The 15,645-nt window shown below is 41.7% G+C and overlaps 1 protein-coding gene and 1 long non-coding RNA gene across 4 annotated transcripts in view; one reads left to right on the plus strand and one right to left on the minus strand.

Moving 5' to 3' along the window:
- The window catches only part of ESR1 (estrogen receptor 1), a 290,300-nt gene that overhangs the window by 217,697 nt on the left and 56,958 nt on the right, over positions 1–15,645 (plus strand). For all 3 annotated transcript variants that reach the window (XM_067011037.1, XM_059035882.2, XM_067011038.1), the window contains exon 6: positions 1,212–1,345. In XM_067011037.1, coding sequence (XP_066867138.1) covers positions 1,212–1,345 — 134 coding nt within the window. The remainder of the gene's footprint in view (positions 1–1,211; positions 1,346–15,645) is intronic.
- On the minus strand, positions 1,008–9,100 carry LOC136792386 (uncharacterized). The gene is made up of 3 exons (XR_010836094.1): positions 8,934–9,100; positions 2,626–2,808; positions 1,008–1,342 (listed from the first exon to the last, which is right to left on the minus strand). It is a non-coding gene; the product is annotated as an uncharacterized lncRNA (long non-coding RNA).

A 15,645-nucleotide genomic window follows, 5' to 3' on the forward strand; every position in this document is an offset into this window, starting at 1 on the left:
AAATGCCAACCAACAAAGAAGTGGTTAGAGAAATAATAGCATTTTGTTTAGTGAAAAACTATGCAGCTCTTAAAAACAGTTGATGAAGAACCCCAAAATATATCAATTAAAAACAAAACAAAGTTCTGGACAATGTGTTTACCGTTCATGTATTAAATTTTTATATATTGCACAAACATGTGTTCACATACGCATAAAATATTCTAGCTTCTTTCTATCCCCCCAAACCCATCATGCCCCAAATTCAGCTCATGAATAACAAGATAAATGAATTCCTTTCACATGTATCATCTCTGCATTTAATTTCTGCACCAACCCTACAGAAAAGATACTAATACTTTCTTTTGAAAATATTACATGTATTGAAACTTTGAGTTTGCTTATTCAATAGTTGCAACTACTAATGCTAAATCCTTGATGCCAAAGCTGTGTTGTGCAGGGAAAAAGCCTAAACTTCTTATATAATGATGTAGGACATCCTTCATCAAACGACACTGTCCTTCTTTCCCAGATTACTCTCCTATCTCCTTCTGCTTCTAGCACACTGCTCCAAGTTCTTTCACAGTGTTCCTCCTTTCCATGTTTAGGGCCTCTTCCAGTGATGCTTTCCCACCTCAGCTCAATGAAATCCTATTTACATTGTCTTAAAGTGTCAACTCAAATGCCACCCACTCGGCAAATCTTTACCTGTCATCCTAGGCAACACCAATGGTTCCAGCACAACTACAGCTCATAGTTTTCATAGTTTGTCCTGTATTTCAAAAGCATTTTATATAAGTCTCTTAAAACTGATTATATTATTTCAAGGTCTTAAGCATATTGAGATTAGAGGCCCTATTTTCATTCTCATTACTACCACAACGTCTAGAATATAGTAGCAGTTTGATAAATATTTATTAGAAAAATTTTTTACCTGAATTCGAATCATTTTTAATTACCCATAGGTTGAAGAACTTCATATTCAGCATGACAGATTTGGGGATTGAATAATACATCTCTTCTAAGAATTGGAAATGAAAATGTTTTATTGATGGAAAATCTTTCTTCATCTTGCCTTCTAGAATTCAAATGAATGTTCATGCTCCATGAAGAGAATGGGCTGTGGTTTTTTTGTTACAGATTTGGAGCCAGTAAATTTTTATGAATGTGACCTTATCATGTCTTCTGGAAGCTTTCCTGTTCTTTAATTCCTTTTTCCTGTGTTTTCATAGGAACCAGGGAAAATGTGTTGAGGGCATGGTGGAGATCTTTGACATGTTGCTGGCTACATCGTCTCGGTTCCGTATGATGAATCTCCAGGGAGAGGAGTTTGTGTGCCTCAAATCCATCATTTTGCTTAATTCTGGTGAGTGGATAACATGGGAAAGTTTAATGTTGGTTACTGGAAGAAATGTTTATTTGTATTTTCAACCAAGTACAAGCTACCTACTACAAAGACATAATCACAAATTGATAGAAACAATTAACACATTTAAAATTTAAAAAATAAATTAAATTAAATACCTATCTTCTTTTAAAATTACTTATGGAGGTGAAAACATGCTGGTCAAAAATGATGAATGAAAAACAAAAATTGAACATTGAATCCAATGGCTTTCTGTTGAAATACTTTTATCCTCTCACTGATATTGGGGATGTTTTTATTAAGGTGGTACATGTATGTGGACATAAGTCTGTTAGTTGTATATGTCAGAAAGTAAATAGAGTGAGTGACCCTGTTAGGATAGTGTGACCAATTCTAAGTTCCAGATCATAAGCAAAGAGACTTATTTGAGACAGACCATGTTTCTGGTCAAAATTGATTAGCTGAAAAATATAATCGGCTCAGAGATAGAAAAACCTAGTTCTAAAACTGAGGAATGCGGAATTTGGTACATTGGTCCAGCTGGAAGAGTGGTTTTCATTTGATCCATGGTGTCTAATTCAACTGTCCCCTCCTATGTATTCATTTGAGAAAGCTTAGCTGAGAGTGGCATCTGTTTGTTTTTTTTTTTTCAGTGGTGAGGTTTGCTGTTGTATAATGAGTCACTCCAGGTCACCCAGCCTGAATCAGCACCCTGACTCATCCCAGACTCCTCGGTAGTTGAGTCTAAGTCTAGACCCCCAGTCTGCACCACCTGAAGCTTAACAATGGGGTGTCACCTGCCCTGTAGATGCCCTTAATCTCGACCTTAGTCCCCCAGCCCCAGTCCTACCTCATGCCGGAGACCTCATTCTCACATACAAATCACAATTGTTTGGAAGCCCTGGACCTGATTTTAGATTTAGTTTCTTACATCATTCGATATGGTCTCAAAGTTCCCAATAGCTGAGCTACAGTTTGTGTTGATCCCATATGGAAAGAGTCGGCACTCCCTTGTCTTTTGAGATGTTTTGTTTCTTCCTGATGAATGTCAATCCCTTCCCATGTCCCCGAACAATTTTCCACTTCTCTTCCCCACCAATGCTAGTAAGCGATATTGCTTAATGGTTGTCATAGTAATCATTCTCACTTAACTGATAAATGGAAATCTGTACTATTACACTAGGCAGGGGCTGAATTACAGAATGAAGTTGCATGAAAAATAATGTGGTCTCTACTAAGGAAGTGATTACCACTCCATTCAAGTTTCAGGTTCCACTCACGTGCATTGTGCTTTTTCATTTGAGTCATTTGTCCTGTATGTTGAAGGGTCCAGATCCCACAATGGCTCTTTATTGGATGAGAGTTCTGGGAGCAGTGCCACTCGGCTGCACAGTGCCAGGTCCTGAACCTGCTCCTTCTTCGATGGAGGGCTGGCACACGCCGACGTCTCTCATGTGGGCAATCTGTTAATTTCAGGGAAGGCAGACCTGTCAAGTGCTGGGACGTTTTTCCTACCTTTACCAGGAAATAATACCCCGGACAGGAAGTGAAATTAGCTGGAGTTAGAAAATCAACAAAAGGAGCTTCCTGATCTTGGTAATCAAAAATATATCCTTCAGATATGCAGAGTTTTTTCCTGCATTGCTGGTCTGTTCCTATGGGAGGGTGTTTTTTTTCGTATTATGTAATAAAAGAGGCAGGACTTTTGCCATCAAAATATTGGATTTACAGACCTAAGTTTTTTAAATCCCAGAGGAAAAACTTTAAGCCCTCACAAGAAAGTATTTATTAAAGACTGGCACCAGCATCTCCAAACAGTATTTCCCACCGCAGGATTTGGGCCTCCACCTGCTGCCCCCTGACACCAGTTAAACTTTCCTGCTCTATCCTTGTTCTTTTACCTCTTTCTCAGGATCTTCTGTGAGCTCCCTTGCGCCGGGAGGGTCAGAACGCTATTTTGGAAATACAAGGCACTGTTTTACTGACAGAGGTTATAGTTGTCTTTTTCATGAGATACCAGCAGCTCGTCTTTTCTTGTAAGGACGGCACTGCTGGCTCACGAGCTGTAGCAAAACAGAAGCCATCTCTCAACCTGGGAAAAGTGAAATTGCTCTTTCCACTCCAAAAGTGAGCTCTGTTTTGGAAAAGCGGATCTGCCGCTGAGCACAGCTCCTGGTGTCGCATACTGTTCCTGAAAAACAGCATCTAAAAAAACATGACTCCTAAACAAAATGGTGTGGTGCTCAGGGCCTTTTTCAGAGTCAAAAAGTGATCAGTCATATGAGGGTCACCACGACGATCAACAGCTTTTTCCCACAACTGGAGGTATGGACTTTTCTAAAAACCCAACCAATTCATGGCTCTGATCAGGGACAGCCAGCTCTTCACCTGTCATGAGACAAAATACAAAGTGACTCTAATTCCTGGAATCTCTGGCAGAAGCCAAGCTAGAAATGATTCAGGAAACCTGCACTAGAAGATGCTTTTCTGGTCCCTGGGAAACAAGACCTCAGTGTATGGAGGAACCCTGGGTTTTGGGCTGAGCCCCTGTCAACAAAGTCTGAGAAGTGTGCGTTTACATTGGCCTTGACTTTGGGGCTGAGACCCAAGGGGAGTTGAAAGGTTGTTATGAGGACCTGCTGGGAATGTCTTTCTGGAAGCCTTGAGAAGGTCTCCCAAATGCCAACATTTCCAGGGGAATCCCTCTTCACAGCTGTTTGGGAGTGGGAGGTATTCATCATTTCTGAGACAGAATAATTTATTACTTTGCTTGCAAAAGCCTCTAATCATCCATAGGACAAACACTGTTTGTTTTTATACTCCCCACCAAAGGACAGAGGCATCGCTAGTTAATCCAAAGATGCCCTAGCCACATCAATGCTAGTGTCAAGGCATTCTGGGAACGAGCTGGACAGGGTTCAAGGTAGGGCAAATGCGAACAGAGCAGATGAGCTGAGGGCACAAGGCCGGGAGGCAGCAGCAGTAGGAGAGGAGGATGGAGCTGGAGCTACAGAGGGCGACCAGGAAGGAGGTTCTGTGCCCCTTTACCGTATTCCTGCTACCCAGCGTGACTTCAGTTCTTCTTTGTAATTCCAATATTTCAAATTCTTCAGGTCTGGTTCAGATCTCACCTCATTCAGGAAATCTTGCTACAACCCAATTCCATAAGGAGATTTTCTTCTCCAGACTCTTTTCGTTCTTAGAGCCAGTACCTCACAATCTAGCATTTGGCCAGTTGGTGCACTGATTTCAATCATTGATTCAATCATTTCATTAATTTATTCAATAACTCATCAGTTGTGGAATTCCCACCATGAAATTTAAGCCAGATATATGAAAATGAATGACATCGTACTTTGGTTTTGGTTCTTCAGTGTTTTCTTTTAGCCTGGATGGGTTCTTTATGCGTGTATGTCCTAATTTCCCTGTAAAAACTATTAATCTTTTTTATTCCTCACAGCCTGTGAAGTGCCAACAAGTATTAGACTATTTAGTCATTTAATAGACGCGTCTTTGTTGGGCGTGACCAGAAGCACCCAGAAAGTCCCCATTTTTCCCGTGCTGTTCCCACCATGACGAAACATATCATCTTTTTCAGTGTATTATAGATCTAGATAATGTCAAACTATTAATGGGAAAAAAATAATGCCCATCTCCTTGGGTTATTGTGAGATCAAGGGGAAACCGTGTATAAAGTGTCTGATGCAGTTCCTGGAACATAGTAGGTCCTCAATCAGTGACAACTGCCATCATCCCTCATGAGAATCTCTGGCTTAGACGGAGTCAGTTTGTGCCTTTTTTTCAATAAAATTCAGTGCTTTTAGTTTAAAGGCCTCCCTTCCGCTAGGCTGCAAAAAATATGCAAGGACAGGAGGGTAATAATAACAATAGAGATTGTAACTGTTCTCCTGAGGCTTTGTTAATTGTGCTATTTAATTTTATTTAGAGAAATTTTAGAGCAAGATTATCTCATGGATAGTAATTGATTGTTATTTGAACCTTAATGTTGATGGACCTTAATGAAAACTGCGGTGTCCTCATTCACCATCAGTTGACTCTGCTTCTTCTCATCTTCCTTCCCCACCTCTGTGATCCTCATCAAGCCTTCAGAATCCACTCCCATGCAGAACACCACCCATTTAGGAAGTGTTTTTCAAGACTCGGAAAAATTCATGAGTCAAAGCTCAATACGTGGGCTTCCCTGGTGGCGCAGTGGTTGAGAGTCCGCCTGCCGATGCAGGGGACACGGGTTCGTGCCCCGGTCCGGGAGGATCCCACGTGCCGCGGAGCGGCTGGGCCCGTGAGCCATGGCCGCTGGGCCTGCGCGTCCGGAGCCTGTGCTCCTCAACGGGAGAGGCCACAACAGTGAGAGGCCCGCATAACGCAAGAAAAAAAAAAAAAAGAAATAAAAAAAAAGCTCAATACGTATAAATCTACAGTCTCTAATAAATGTTGGGTTTGGCCTTCAAGATCAATTTAATAATTATTTCTCCCCCTTTTCTGAACATCTTTCTGACCACAATTCTTTATATGCCTCAGTAATTCTGAAGAGCCTCACGTACTCCACTCCCAGGTAACTTTATCCAACTGGCTCCCTGGAGAGCCTGTCAGACCCCTGACTGCAGCTCCTCTGCCCTCTGTGTTACAGTGGATCTTCTTTTCTCTCCTGACCCACAAACTAATTCCAATTACTCCAACTCTTTGCCTGCTGGATCCCGATGTTACCATTGGCAGGCATGTTTGTTACTCCTGGAAAGTCTTCTGCTGTAAAAATATTGTACCCTGTAAAGATTACCTGTTCATCCAAAACTGATCTTCAGACAACATTTCTCTTTCAATTGATGGAGTATTAAAGAGGAGTAAAGAGCCAAAACCACTGGGGCTAAAAACCCGAGGTGGAAAGTTAAAGGAAAGTAAAATGCCAGGAAGGAAGAATTATGACAACATCTCTAAAGCGTGTATCCCGGTGTTCATTTAAAGAAAAAAGGATATGGAATATCCTACAGGTGCATATACATTAAATGTAAACATAAAAATGGTACCAGCTCTTGTCTGTCACCTAGTTCTGCTTTGTTAATGATGGCATATCTTGTCATCTTGATGCCTTGATGAAACATCTGATGCTGAAGCTGGTGACATCCATTTGCTTTGTATATGTTCACCAGAGGCTGCAGTCTCGTCAGAGAAGCATTTGTAATCGTGATTAATTATAACAGGCTCCCATCACAAAGACTATTTCTTCTCTCAGAGCTGAATTCTTTGCTTTCTCTCTGCTAATTATTAAGCAGTTATTCACTGCATTGATATTTTTAAGTGTAGAAGTTAGACAATGATTCAGAGTCCCTATATTTAGGTGAAAAAACATTTTAAAAACATACTGTAAATATGTTGACTGTAAACATTAAGGATCATTAATTCTTAACAGTTAAAGTTTCCTGATGGGAACGAGCCTTGGAATCTCAGATACACTCATTGCCAGGTATGCCCATTGCTGTCACAGTGGAGAAGATTGGATTGTATTATCTCTTGAGTTCTTTATAATGCTAACCTTCCTCTCCAGGGAGCCTGCTTATTGTGGTAATTTTGAGATAAATGGCACTTGATAGTTATTAAGTGGTTCACTGTCTTCTCACTGGCTGATGGATTCTGTAGGCAGTCGACAGCTCCTGAAGTCTTTCCTCGCTCCCACCTAATGGTGAGGCCTTAAGCCTCTTGGCCTCCGTTAATTTCATGAACACTTGGTGCACCATGGACTTTGTCTTAGAGCGTCCAGGCATTCAAGAGAAGCAACTCTGGCACTTACTTAGGGGGTGATGGATGCCCTTTGATAAGCCACTTACTTCCATGATCCTCATGTGTAAAATGGAAATAATGATACCTAACACACAGAATTGTTGTGACTATGGAAACAATGACCACTTCGTGCCTGGCGCATAACATGTGCACGTAAATGTCAGTCTGTAGACTCTCCAAATACAAAAACCTGGCACGTTTTTCTTAGCAGATGATACATAACTTCCTGCCTGGAAATTCTGAAGTGGGATTTCATGCCGGTCACTTGGGGTTAAAAAAATTGCATTCTCACAGCAAAGATGTCCTTCTTGTGAGTGAAATAGTCCCAGGCCCCAGACGGGGTGGATTGGGTCCTGCGTCTTCTTGCAGAGACTTCTTGGAACTTCTAAGGAACTGGGGGAACCAGCCAAGTGCCTGTAGCCTGGGGAAGACTCGGGCGTCTTAACTCTTTGGATGGGGCAAAGGCAGGAGCCATTGGGAGACTAGAAGTCCTTGCGATGATACTGATATTAGGAGCAGTTATCCATTCATATTCAAGAACCTCAGTGGGAGGGGCAGCCGCCCATCCTTTTATGCTCCAAGGAGCATGGACAAAGGGGGAAGCTGTCTCTTAGGTCCTTGATTTACCCACCATTTTCACCCACATTCTCTAGGGTCCAGAAATTACTTGTGCATACTCTTAAGTTTGAATAATATACGGGACCATTAAAAAAAAAAAGAAAAATGCCACAGACTCCCCCACTGCTGACTTAAAATGCTCTTTGTATGTTGCTTAAATATGAATCATCACATTATGTAAATGAACGAGTGTACACTCCATGTTCATAGCTCTTATATACATACAAAACCAAAACAAATTCACAAATTGAATACAGAGTGAAAGGCAAACTGGTAATAATGTTCTGGCAGAAATGGAGTTGCTTTTTGCAGCGTGCTGGGGCAGATCTCTGTCTTCTAGTCTACCAAGCCTCCTGTGAGGACCCTGTTCTCCCCCCTTGTCTGTGTTCAAAAGGATGGCAAAACCCTTGCTTCTGTAGCACCCTGTTTTGGCAGGAACACATCATTTATGTATTTTGTTTGCTTCTGCATTTAGTTTTCTGAGATACGTAAGACATCACTGTTAGACTTGAGGCCATCATGAGCACGGGTGAAAAATATGTAACTTAGGAAACAGTCAAAGATGATATGGACTATTTAGATGGGTCCATCTCAATACTCCACACGTTTCCATCCTCTGGGGGTCTTGGAAAAAATTCTGTCGCAGGGACCCTTCCCAGAGATTCTGATATCATTAACCGTGAATATCGGTATTTGTTTAAAGCTCCCACCAAGACTTCAGTCTCACCAGGATTGAGAACTCTTGATCTAACTGACATAGAACATTCTGAAATCAATGTCTGAATGATATTTTTTAGAATATTGTTAAGATAAATGCGCACAATTTTAAAAGGCTAAGAGACAGTGTAAGGACCTTTGAGAATCCTCTTTTAATTCTCAGCAATGTGTGGAAATTAGTTTGAAAACTACTGCTGTAGGTGATGAAATGTCTGCTAAGTTGAACTTGTTCTCTAGTACATTATAAAATGAAGCATTCTGCAAACTGTGGGGAAAAACTGCTGGTGCTCAGAAAAAACATTGTCCAGCACAGGGGACAGGAAATGGAGGCCTGTCTTTCACACATTGGCTTGGGCAGGGGACACAGGCAATTAACAGATCATTTCAATGTCATGAGATAAGGGAATGTCATGAGGAAGGGAAGCAGAGTCTCGGCAGAGATGGACAGCGGGGTCCTTACCTGAGTACCGATGCTTCAACTGAGTCATTAGGGTGAGTCGGACTTGGCTGGAGTCAGAAGAAAGGCAAGAGGGAAAGTTCTGGCTCCACCATGAAACTGACAGGGTCTCATCAAGCCACTGGACCTCTCTTCACTGGTCTCCTCAACTATAAAATAGAAATAATAATTCTAAACTGTCCTGTTAACCCAAAGGTTTGTCATGACATAACAAGATAGCTTAAAAATATGAGCTAATATCATCATTGCTATTATAATCTGTTGTGTTTTTAGAGGGAAAATATTATGTGATCTAATATCCTGAAGAGACTTTGGTGTCAGGATCTCCCTGTTCTAATCATAGGACAAGGATTACACTCAGGCCCTATATTTGGAAAGGCCATAGATGCCCTCTCTCTGCCCTTATGCCTGGCACACTGAACTATAAATCTAAATGTGTGTTGACACTTGAACTGAAGAAGACCATGAGAAAACAGCAACAAAATCCCACTAATTTCTTGAGCTCAGAAGTGAAATAAAATATTGTTTTTTAATGGGGTTTTCCTTTCCTTGCATGATACTCATTGAACAAGTAAAAGCCATGTTGGAATATGTATGCTTCCTGAAACATTGAAATGGAAAGTCAGGCCGTCACGTTTTCAGTCTAAACCAAACACCCCTACACTTAGTCGGAAGACCTACTTCTGGGCCTAGCCTTTCATGTGTGGGCCCACGGCTACATCTGACTGCTTCTCTTGGGTTGAAAGAAAGATGGAAAAACAAACTCCCTGCCTCTCCCATGGGGTCCGGGTCCTTGAGCACCACACGTCAGCCTCAGACTCCTTCAGCACTTTCCCCCATGGGGTACGGCTACTTTTGTATGTTGAGGTACCTTGAGGTTGCCTCAGTTCTATTTTCTCTGAGTTTTTACTTTATATCTACTTTTTAGGTTTTGTTTTTCTTCTGGCATATAAGACAGCAATACCCCCACGGAACTGAGTGATATCCATGGATTTATAAGCTACTATATGTTAGCTTAACTACCATTTATTGAGGATTTACTATTTTTCCAGGCATTAATTAAGTGCCGGAAAGGAAAAGTTGCCTCTAGTTGCCTCATCTGTAAAATGGGAGGTAGTAGTAGTTCCTACATCTAGTTTGTATAAAGTGAGCCTTGTGGACTGCTCCCTGGACCCTAGGGATGCTCCATCAAAGTGACCCCGTGGTCATACCAGTAGTGATTATAGTAGCAGTGATTAGTAAGGCAGTTTCTACCTCAGGGACCTCATGATCCTAAGATAAAGACAGATATAAAAAGAGAATTGTTCTTTTTTTTTTTAAATAGATCTTTATTGGAGTATGATTGCTTCACAATACTGTGTTGGTTTCTGTTGTACACCAAAGTGAATCAGCTATACATATACATATATCCCCATATCTCCTCCCTCTTGGGTCTCCCTCCCACCCTCCCTATCCCACCCCTCTAGGTGGTCACAAAGCACCGAGCTGATCTCCCTGTGCTATGCGGCTGCTTCCCACTAGCTAGCTATTTTACATTTGGTAGCGTATATATGTCAGTGCTACTCTCACTTCGCCCCAGTTTCCCCCTCCCACCCCATGTCCTCAAGTCCATTCTCTACGTCTATCTCTTTATTCCTGCCCTGCAACTAGAATCATCAGTACCATTTTTTTTTTAGATTCCATGTATATGCGTGAGAATACAGTAGATGTTTTTCTCTTTCTGACTTCAGAGCTGTTCTTTTTAAAAATAAAATTATGATTACAAAAAAAAATGTTAAATTTAGATAATTTTAGAATAACAAAATATATTATTAAGGAAATAACCACCTGAGGTTAACCACCCATGTGGAAGTTTCTGTGGTTTTTTTTGCTGTACGCGGGCCTCTCACTGTTGTGGCCCCTCCTTTTGCGGAGCACAGGCTGCGGACGCGCAGGCTCAGCGGCCATGGCTCTCGGGCCCAGCCGCTCCGCGGCGTGTGGGATCTTCCCGGACCGGGGCACGAACCCGTGTCCCCTGCAGGCGGACTCTCAACCACTGCGCCACCAGGGAAGCCCCATGTGGACGTTTTGATGGATCTTACAGCAGTAGAGTATAAGGGTTAAGAGCAAGGGACTCTAGTTCCAAGTTCAAATCCCCTTTTTGCTACTTAGTAGTATGACTTTGGACAAGTTACTTAAATGCTTTGGGCTCCTGTTTCCTGGTCCATGAAATGGCGAGCATAATAGTGCCTACCTGTTAATACAGGTTAGCTTTTACAATACAGTGCCTACTTTAGACTAACACTTGAGGTGCGTTCGAAACTATTTTCTTTTCGTACTGTGTGTATATATATTCATCTTTATATCTACCCATGTTAATTAGGATCATACACATGTACTCTCTTTCAAAATAAGATTGTAGGGAATTCCCTGGCGGTCCTGCGGTTAGGACTCCGTGCTCTCACTGCCAAGGGTGCAGGTTCGATCCCTGGTCAGGGAGCTAGGATCCCACGAGCCGCACGGCCAAAAATAAAAAATAAAAATAAATAAATAAATAAAAGTAAGACTTCAAATGGCTGCCATAATCATTCATGAAGATATAAGATCATTTATTGAACGAATCTGATATTGTTAAACACAAGTGACTTCTCTCTTTTGTTATTGTAAACAACACTCGTTTTGCATTCTTATAATTGTCTTTTGCCTGCCTGTGATCATTACTTTGGATAATGTTTCTCGAAGTGGATTTGCTGGGTGAAAGAGTATAAATATCATTGTCTCTCGATACATATTGCCTACTGCCCCAAGTTACACTTTTACATCAATGTAACCTTTTCATGCATGTGGAAGACAGAGGTGGGTGCATCCGCTTCAGAGGCAGCGAGGCAGACAGCTCCCTCCAGCCCAGCTACTTCCCTCAGCTGTGAAATTCCCAGGCAGGGATTTCTACACAGGACATGTTATCAACATCATATTACAAACATCCCAAGCTCACTCCTTTGGAAGCAAATTATCGCTTCAGAGAATGTTGTTGCATTTTATTATCTATTATCTGTATAGGCGCTTGTTATGCCATTTTTAAATTTTGTGACTTGCACAGACACTGGGCTGGTGAAGTGCTCTTATTCTAAGCAGTCCGGATGCACAGAGGGTTGGCAGTTAGTATCTTACCCTCTGCCTTTGGTCCCTTTGCCACTGTTTTTACTGAGGGATATTTATAAAAAGAAAGACAAGAGGCTGAATGGCCATAAGTGAACCTCCCTTTAAAAACTCATCTCGGGAAGGACAAACTGCCTCCTCCAAAGATTTCATTTGCTCTGGGTTCTGGGGCTTTGTGTGATTGACACGCCCTTTCCTAGTCAATAATGAGCTCGGGGCTTCCCTGGTGGCGCAGTGGTTGAGAATCCGCCTGCCGATGCAGGGGTCACGGGTTCGTGCCCCGGTCCGGGACTATCCCACGTGCCGCGGAGCGGCTGGGCCCGTGAGCCGTGGCCGCTGAGCCTGCGCGTCCGGAGCCTGTGCTCCGCAACGGGAGAGGCCACAACAGTGAGAGGCCCGCGTACTAAAAAAAAAAAAAAATAAAAATAATAATGAGCTCGGAGGAACAGCTTACCATGAGACCCCACTACCGCTCTAGCCTTCCTTGGAATATCCATCACCAGCTCTGTTTCCCTCTCATCAGTCCAGGCATTGACAGAGCTTGTGAAATAATAGAAATGAAAGGCACTTTGATTTTGTATTTTCAATAGCATTTTCTTCTACCAGATTATGAAAGACATACATGCCTGAGGCAGAGAACTTGGAAAACACAGAAAAGCCACCAAGAAAAATAATCTCCCAAGTAATCATAATTTCACTGCACAAAAGTAATCATTGTTAACGTTTTGGTAAATGTTCTTAATTAAAGAGACTCTTAGAAGATGCCTGGGTCCACCAGCACCTCTTCTCCACACCATCTTGCACCTTGTTTGGAAGATCTGGAGTGCTCCTAAATCATTCGAGGAAAATTATTCGTTTTCTCAAATATCTCTGGAGGCGAGGCTATTGGCAGCCATTTCTAGTTTCTCACAAACCTTGACGTTAGGAAATTCTTTGCGGAGCCTTTCAGTCCTGCCCGGGGGTGAGGGGTATTCGGGTGCTCATTCCAACTCTGCCCTTTATTTACCCACAGGGTGACCTCAGGCAAGTCCAGCCTTGCTCTTCTGTCTGAAAACCCTCCCAGCAGTAGCAGCCACTAGCCCCAGTTCCTTAACCTCTCTGAGCCTCTGTTTCCCAGCAAGTAAATTAATGAGTGGATCAGTAGGGGGCCTTTTTACATTAAAAATATTTATTTAGAGAATGTCTATATGTATAACTGAGTCACTTTGCTGTACAGCAGAGGTCAGCACAACGTTGTAAATCAACTATCCTTCAATTTTAAAAATCAATAACATTGTTTATTTATCTGTAGAATTTATTTTTTAGAGCAGTTTTAGGTTCATAGCAAAGCTGAGGGAAAGGTACAGAGATTTCCCATGTAACCTGCCCCCCTCCACACCACCCCCAGTCTCCCTCATTATCAAAATCCCACACCAGAGAGGTATATTTGTTAGAATCGTTGAACTTAACGTTTACATACCTTTATCACCTAAAGTTTATAGTTTACATTAAGGATCACTCTTGATGTTGTACATTCTATGGGTTTTAAAAAATGTAAAATGACACGTATCCATCAGTATAGTATTGTACAGAGGAGTTTCCACTCTGTATGTTATTTAGGACATTTAGGACATTCTGCCCTAAAAATCCTTTGTGCTCTGACCATTCAACCCACCCATTTCCCTAACCCCTGAAAACCACTGATATTTTTTTTACTGTCTTCTTAGTTTCGTCTTTTCTAGAATGTCATGTAGTTGGAAACATATATTATGTAGTCTTTTCAGATTGGCTTCTTTCAGTCAATAATATGAATTTAAGATTTTTCCACGTCTTTTGATGGCTTGATAGCGCGTTTTTTTTTTTTTGGCTGCATTGGGTCTTCGTTGCTGTGAGCGGGCTTTGCCTAGTTGTGGTGAGCGAGGCCTACCCTTCGTGGCGGTGCACGGGCTTCTCACTGCAGTGACTTCTCTTGTTGTGGAACACAGGCTCTCCGCGCGCTGGCATCAGTAGTCGCAGCACGTGGGCTTCAGTAATTGTGGCGTCATTTCCTTTTAGCGCTGAACAATATTCCATTGTCTGGAGGTACCACAGTTTATCCATTCACCTACTATAGGACATCTTGCCTCCAAGTTTTGGCAATTATGATTACCGGTGCTATAAATATCCATGTGCAGGTTTTCGTGTGGACATGAATGTTCAACTCATTTGGGTAAATACCAAGGAGCATGATTGCTGGCTTATATAGAAAGGGTATGTTTAGTTTTGTAAAAGTCTGCCGAACTGTCTTCCAAAGCGGCTATACCATTTTTCATTTCTACCGGCAATGACTGAGAGTTCCTGTGGCTCCACATCCTCGCCAGCATTTGCTGTTGTCAGTGTTTTAGATTTCGGCCATTTTAATAGACATGTAGTGGTATCTGATTGTTGTTCCAGTTTTCAGTTCTCTACTGACATACGATGTGAAGCATCTTTTCATGTACTTATTTTCCATTTCTATATCTTCTTCGGTGAAGTGTCAGGTCTTTTGCCCATTTCTTAATTGGGTTGTTGGTTTTCCTTTTGTTGAGTTTCAAGTTCTTTGACTATTTGGCTAAGAGTCCTTTGGCAAAGGTGTCTTTTGCAAATGTTTTCTCCCAGTCTGTGGCCTGACTTTGCATCGTCCTGAGATCAGTGCTTTTTAAACCTTCTGCTAGAGCCTCATGTTTCAGAAGGAGCCTCTGGTCACCAGAGGATGGGGACATGAGGCTGAGGAGGAGGACGGGCTGAGTGAGCAGGCTCCAGTCTCTCCCTCTCCCTTTCTCCTGCTTTAATCAGAGAAGTTTGACTGCATTCAGTTTATAAACTATGTGAATGTTTCACATGAAGTTCACTCTTTTAAAAGGATTTTGATTCTCAAAATGGTTTGAAAAACACTGAACTTAAATCCATAATTCTGGAATTCTGTGTCTCCTTTTTGCAACGTAATATGTCCTTTCACAAGGCTCTATTAAGGAGAAATGAGATAAGCCTGTCACAGTCATGTGATACTTTTTCAACACAATTTTCATCTACTGTAGAGCTCACTTGAAATGATGGAACTGATATGCCTAAAGAATAGGTATCATCTACATGTCCACTTATCTTTCTGAAATAGTAATTTTGGACACTAATATCTTTTTCAAAATAATCAGTGAGAACTATCAGCCATTTCGCCATTTTGATTCTCTATCTAGGAAGAAAGGGGAAAAAAATATATCTGAATCTTTGTGGTTCTGGAGATAAACATGCAAACCAGCACCAAGAAGGGGTGGACTTTACAGTCACACAAGAAGGTGTCACTTCACAGTGGCCAGCGTTGCTCATCACAGGGTTTTTAAATAGTGCTGTTCAACTCAGAATGATGTGAACACGTGCATTCAACCAACTATATATTCTTAGGTCATATGTCATTTTTTCTGGCTTCGCAGTTAAGTCAGATGAACGTTTAATGATGTTTTATAAATATCTGTATTCACACTAACCCAGTTTATTAACTTGGCAGAGGAGGGAGGGGCGTCTGGTTCATTATTTTGTTTATACATTGACTATTCCACAGAGGATTAGAAATGGCTTACTAAAT

This window comes from Kogia breviceps, chromosome 13, assembly GCF_026419965.1.
Source record: "Kogia breviceps isolate mKogBre1 chromosome 13, mKogBre1 haplotype 1, whole genome shotgun sequence".
NCBI classification, from domain to species: Eukaryota; Metazoa; Chordata; class Mammalia; order Artiodactyla; family Physeteridae; genus Kogia; species Kogia breviceps.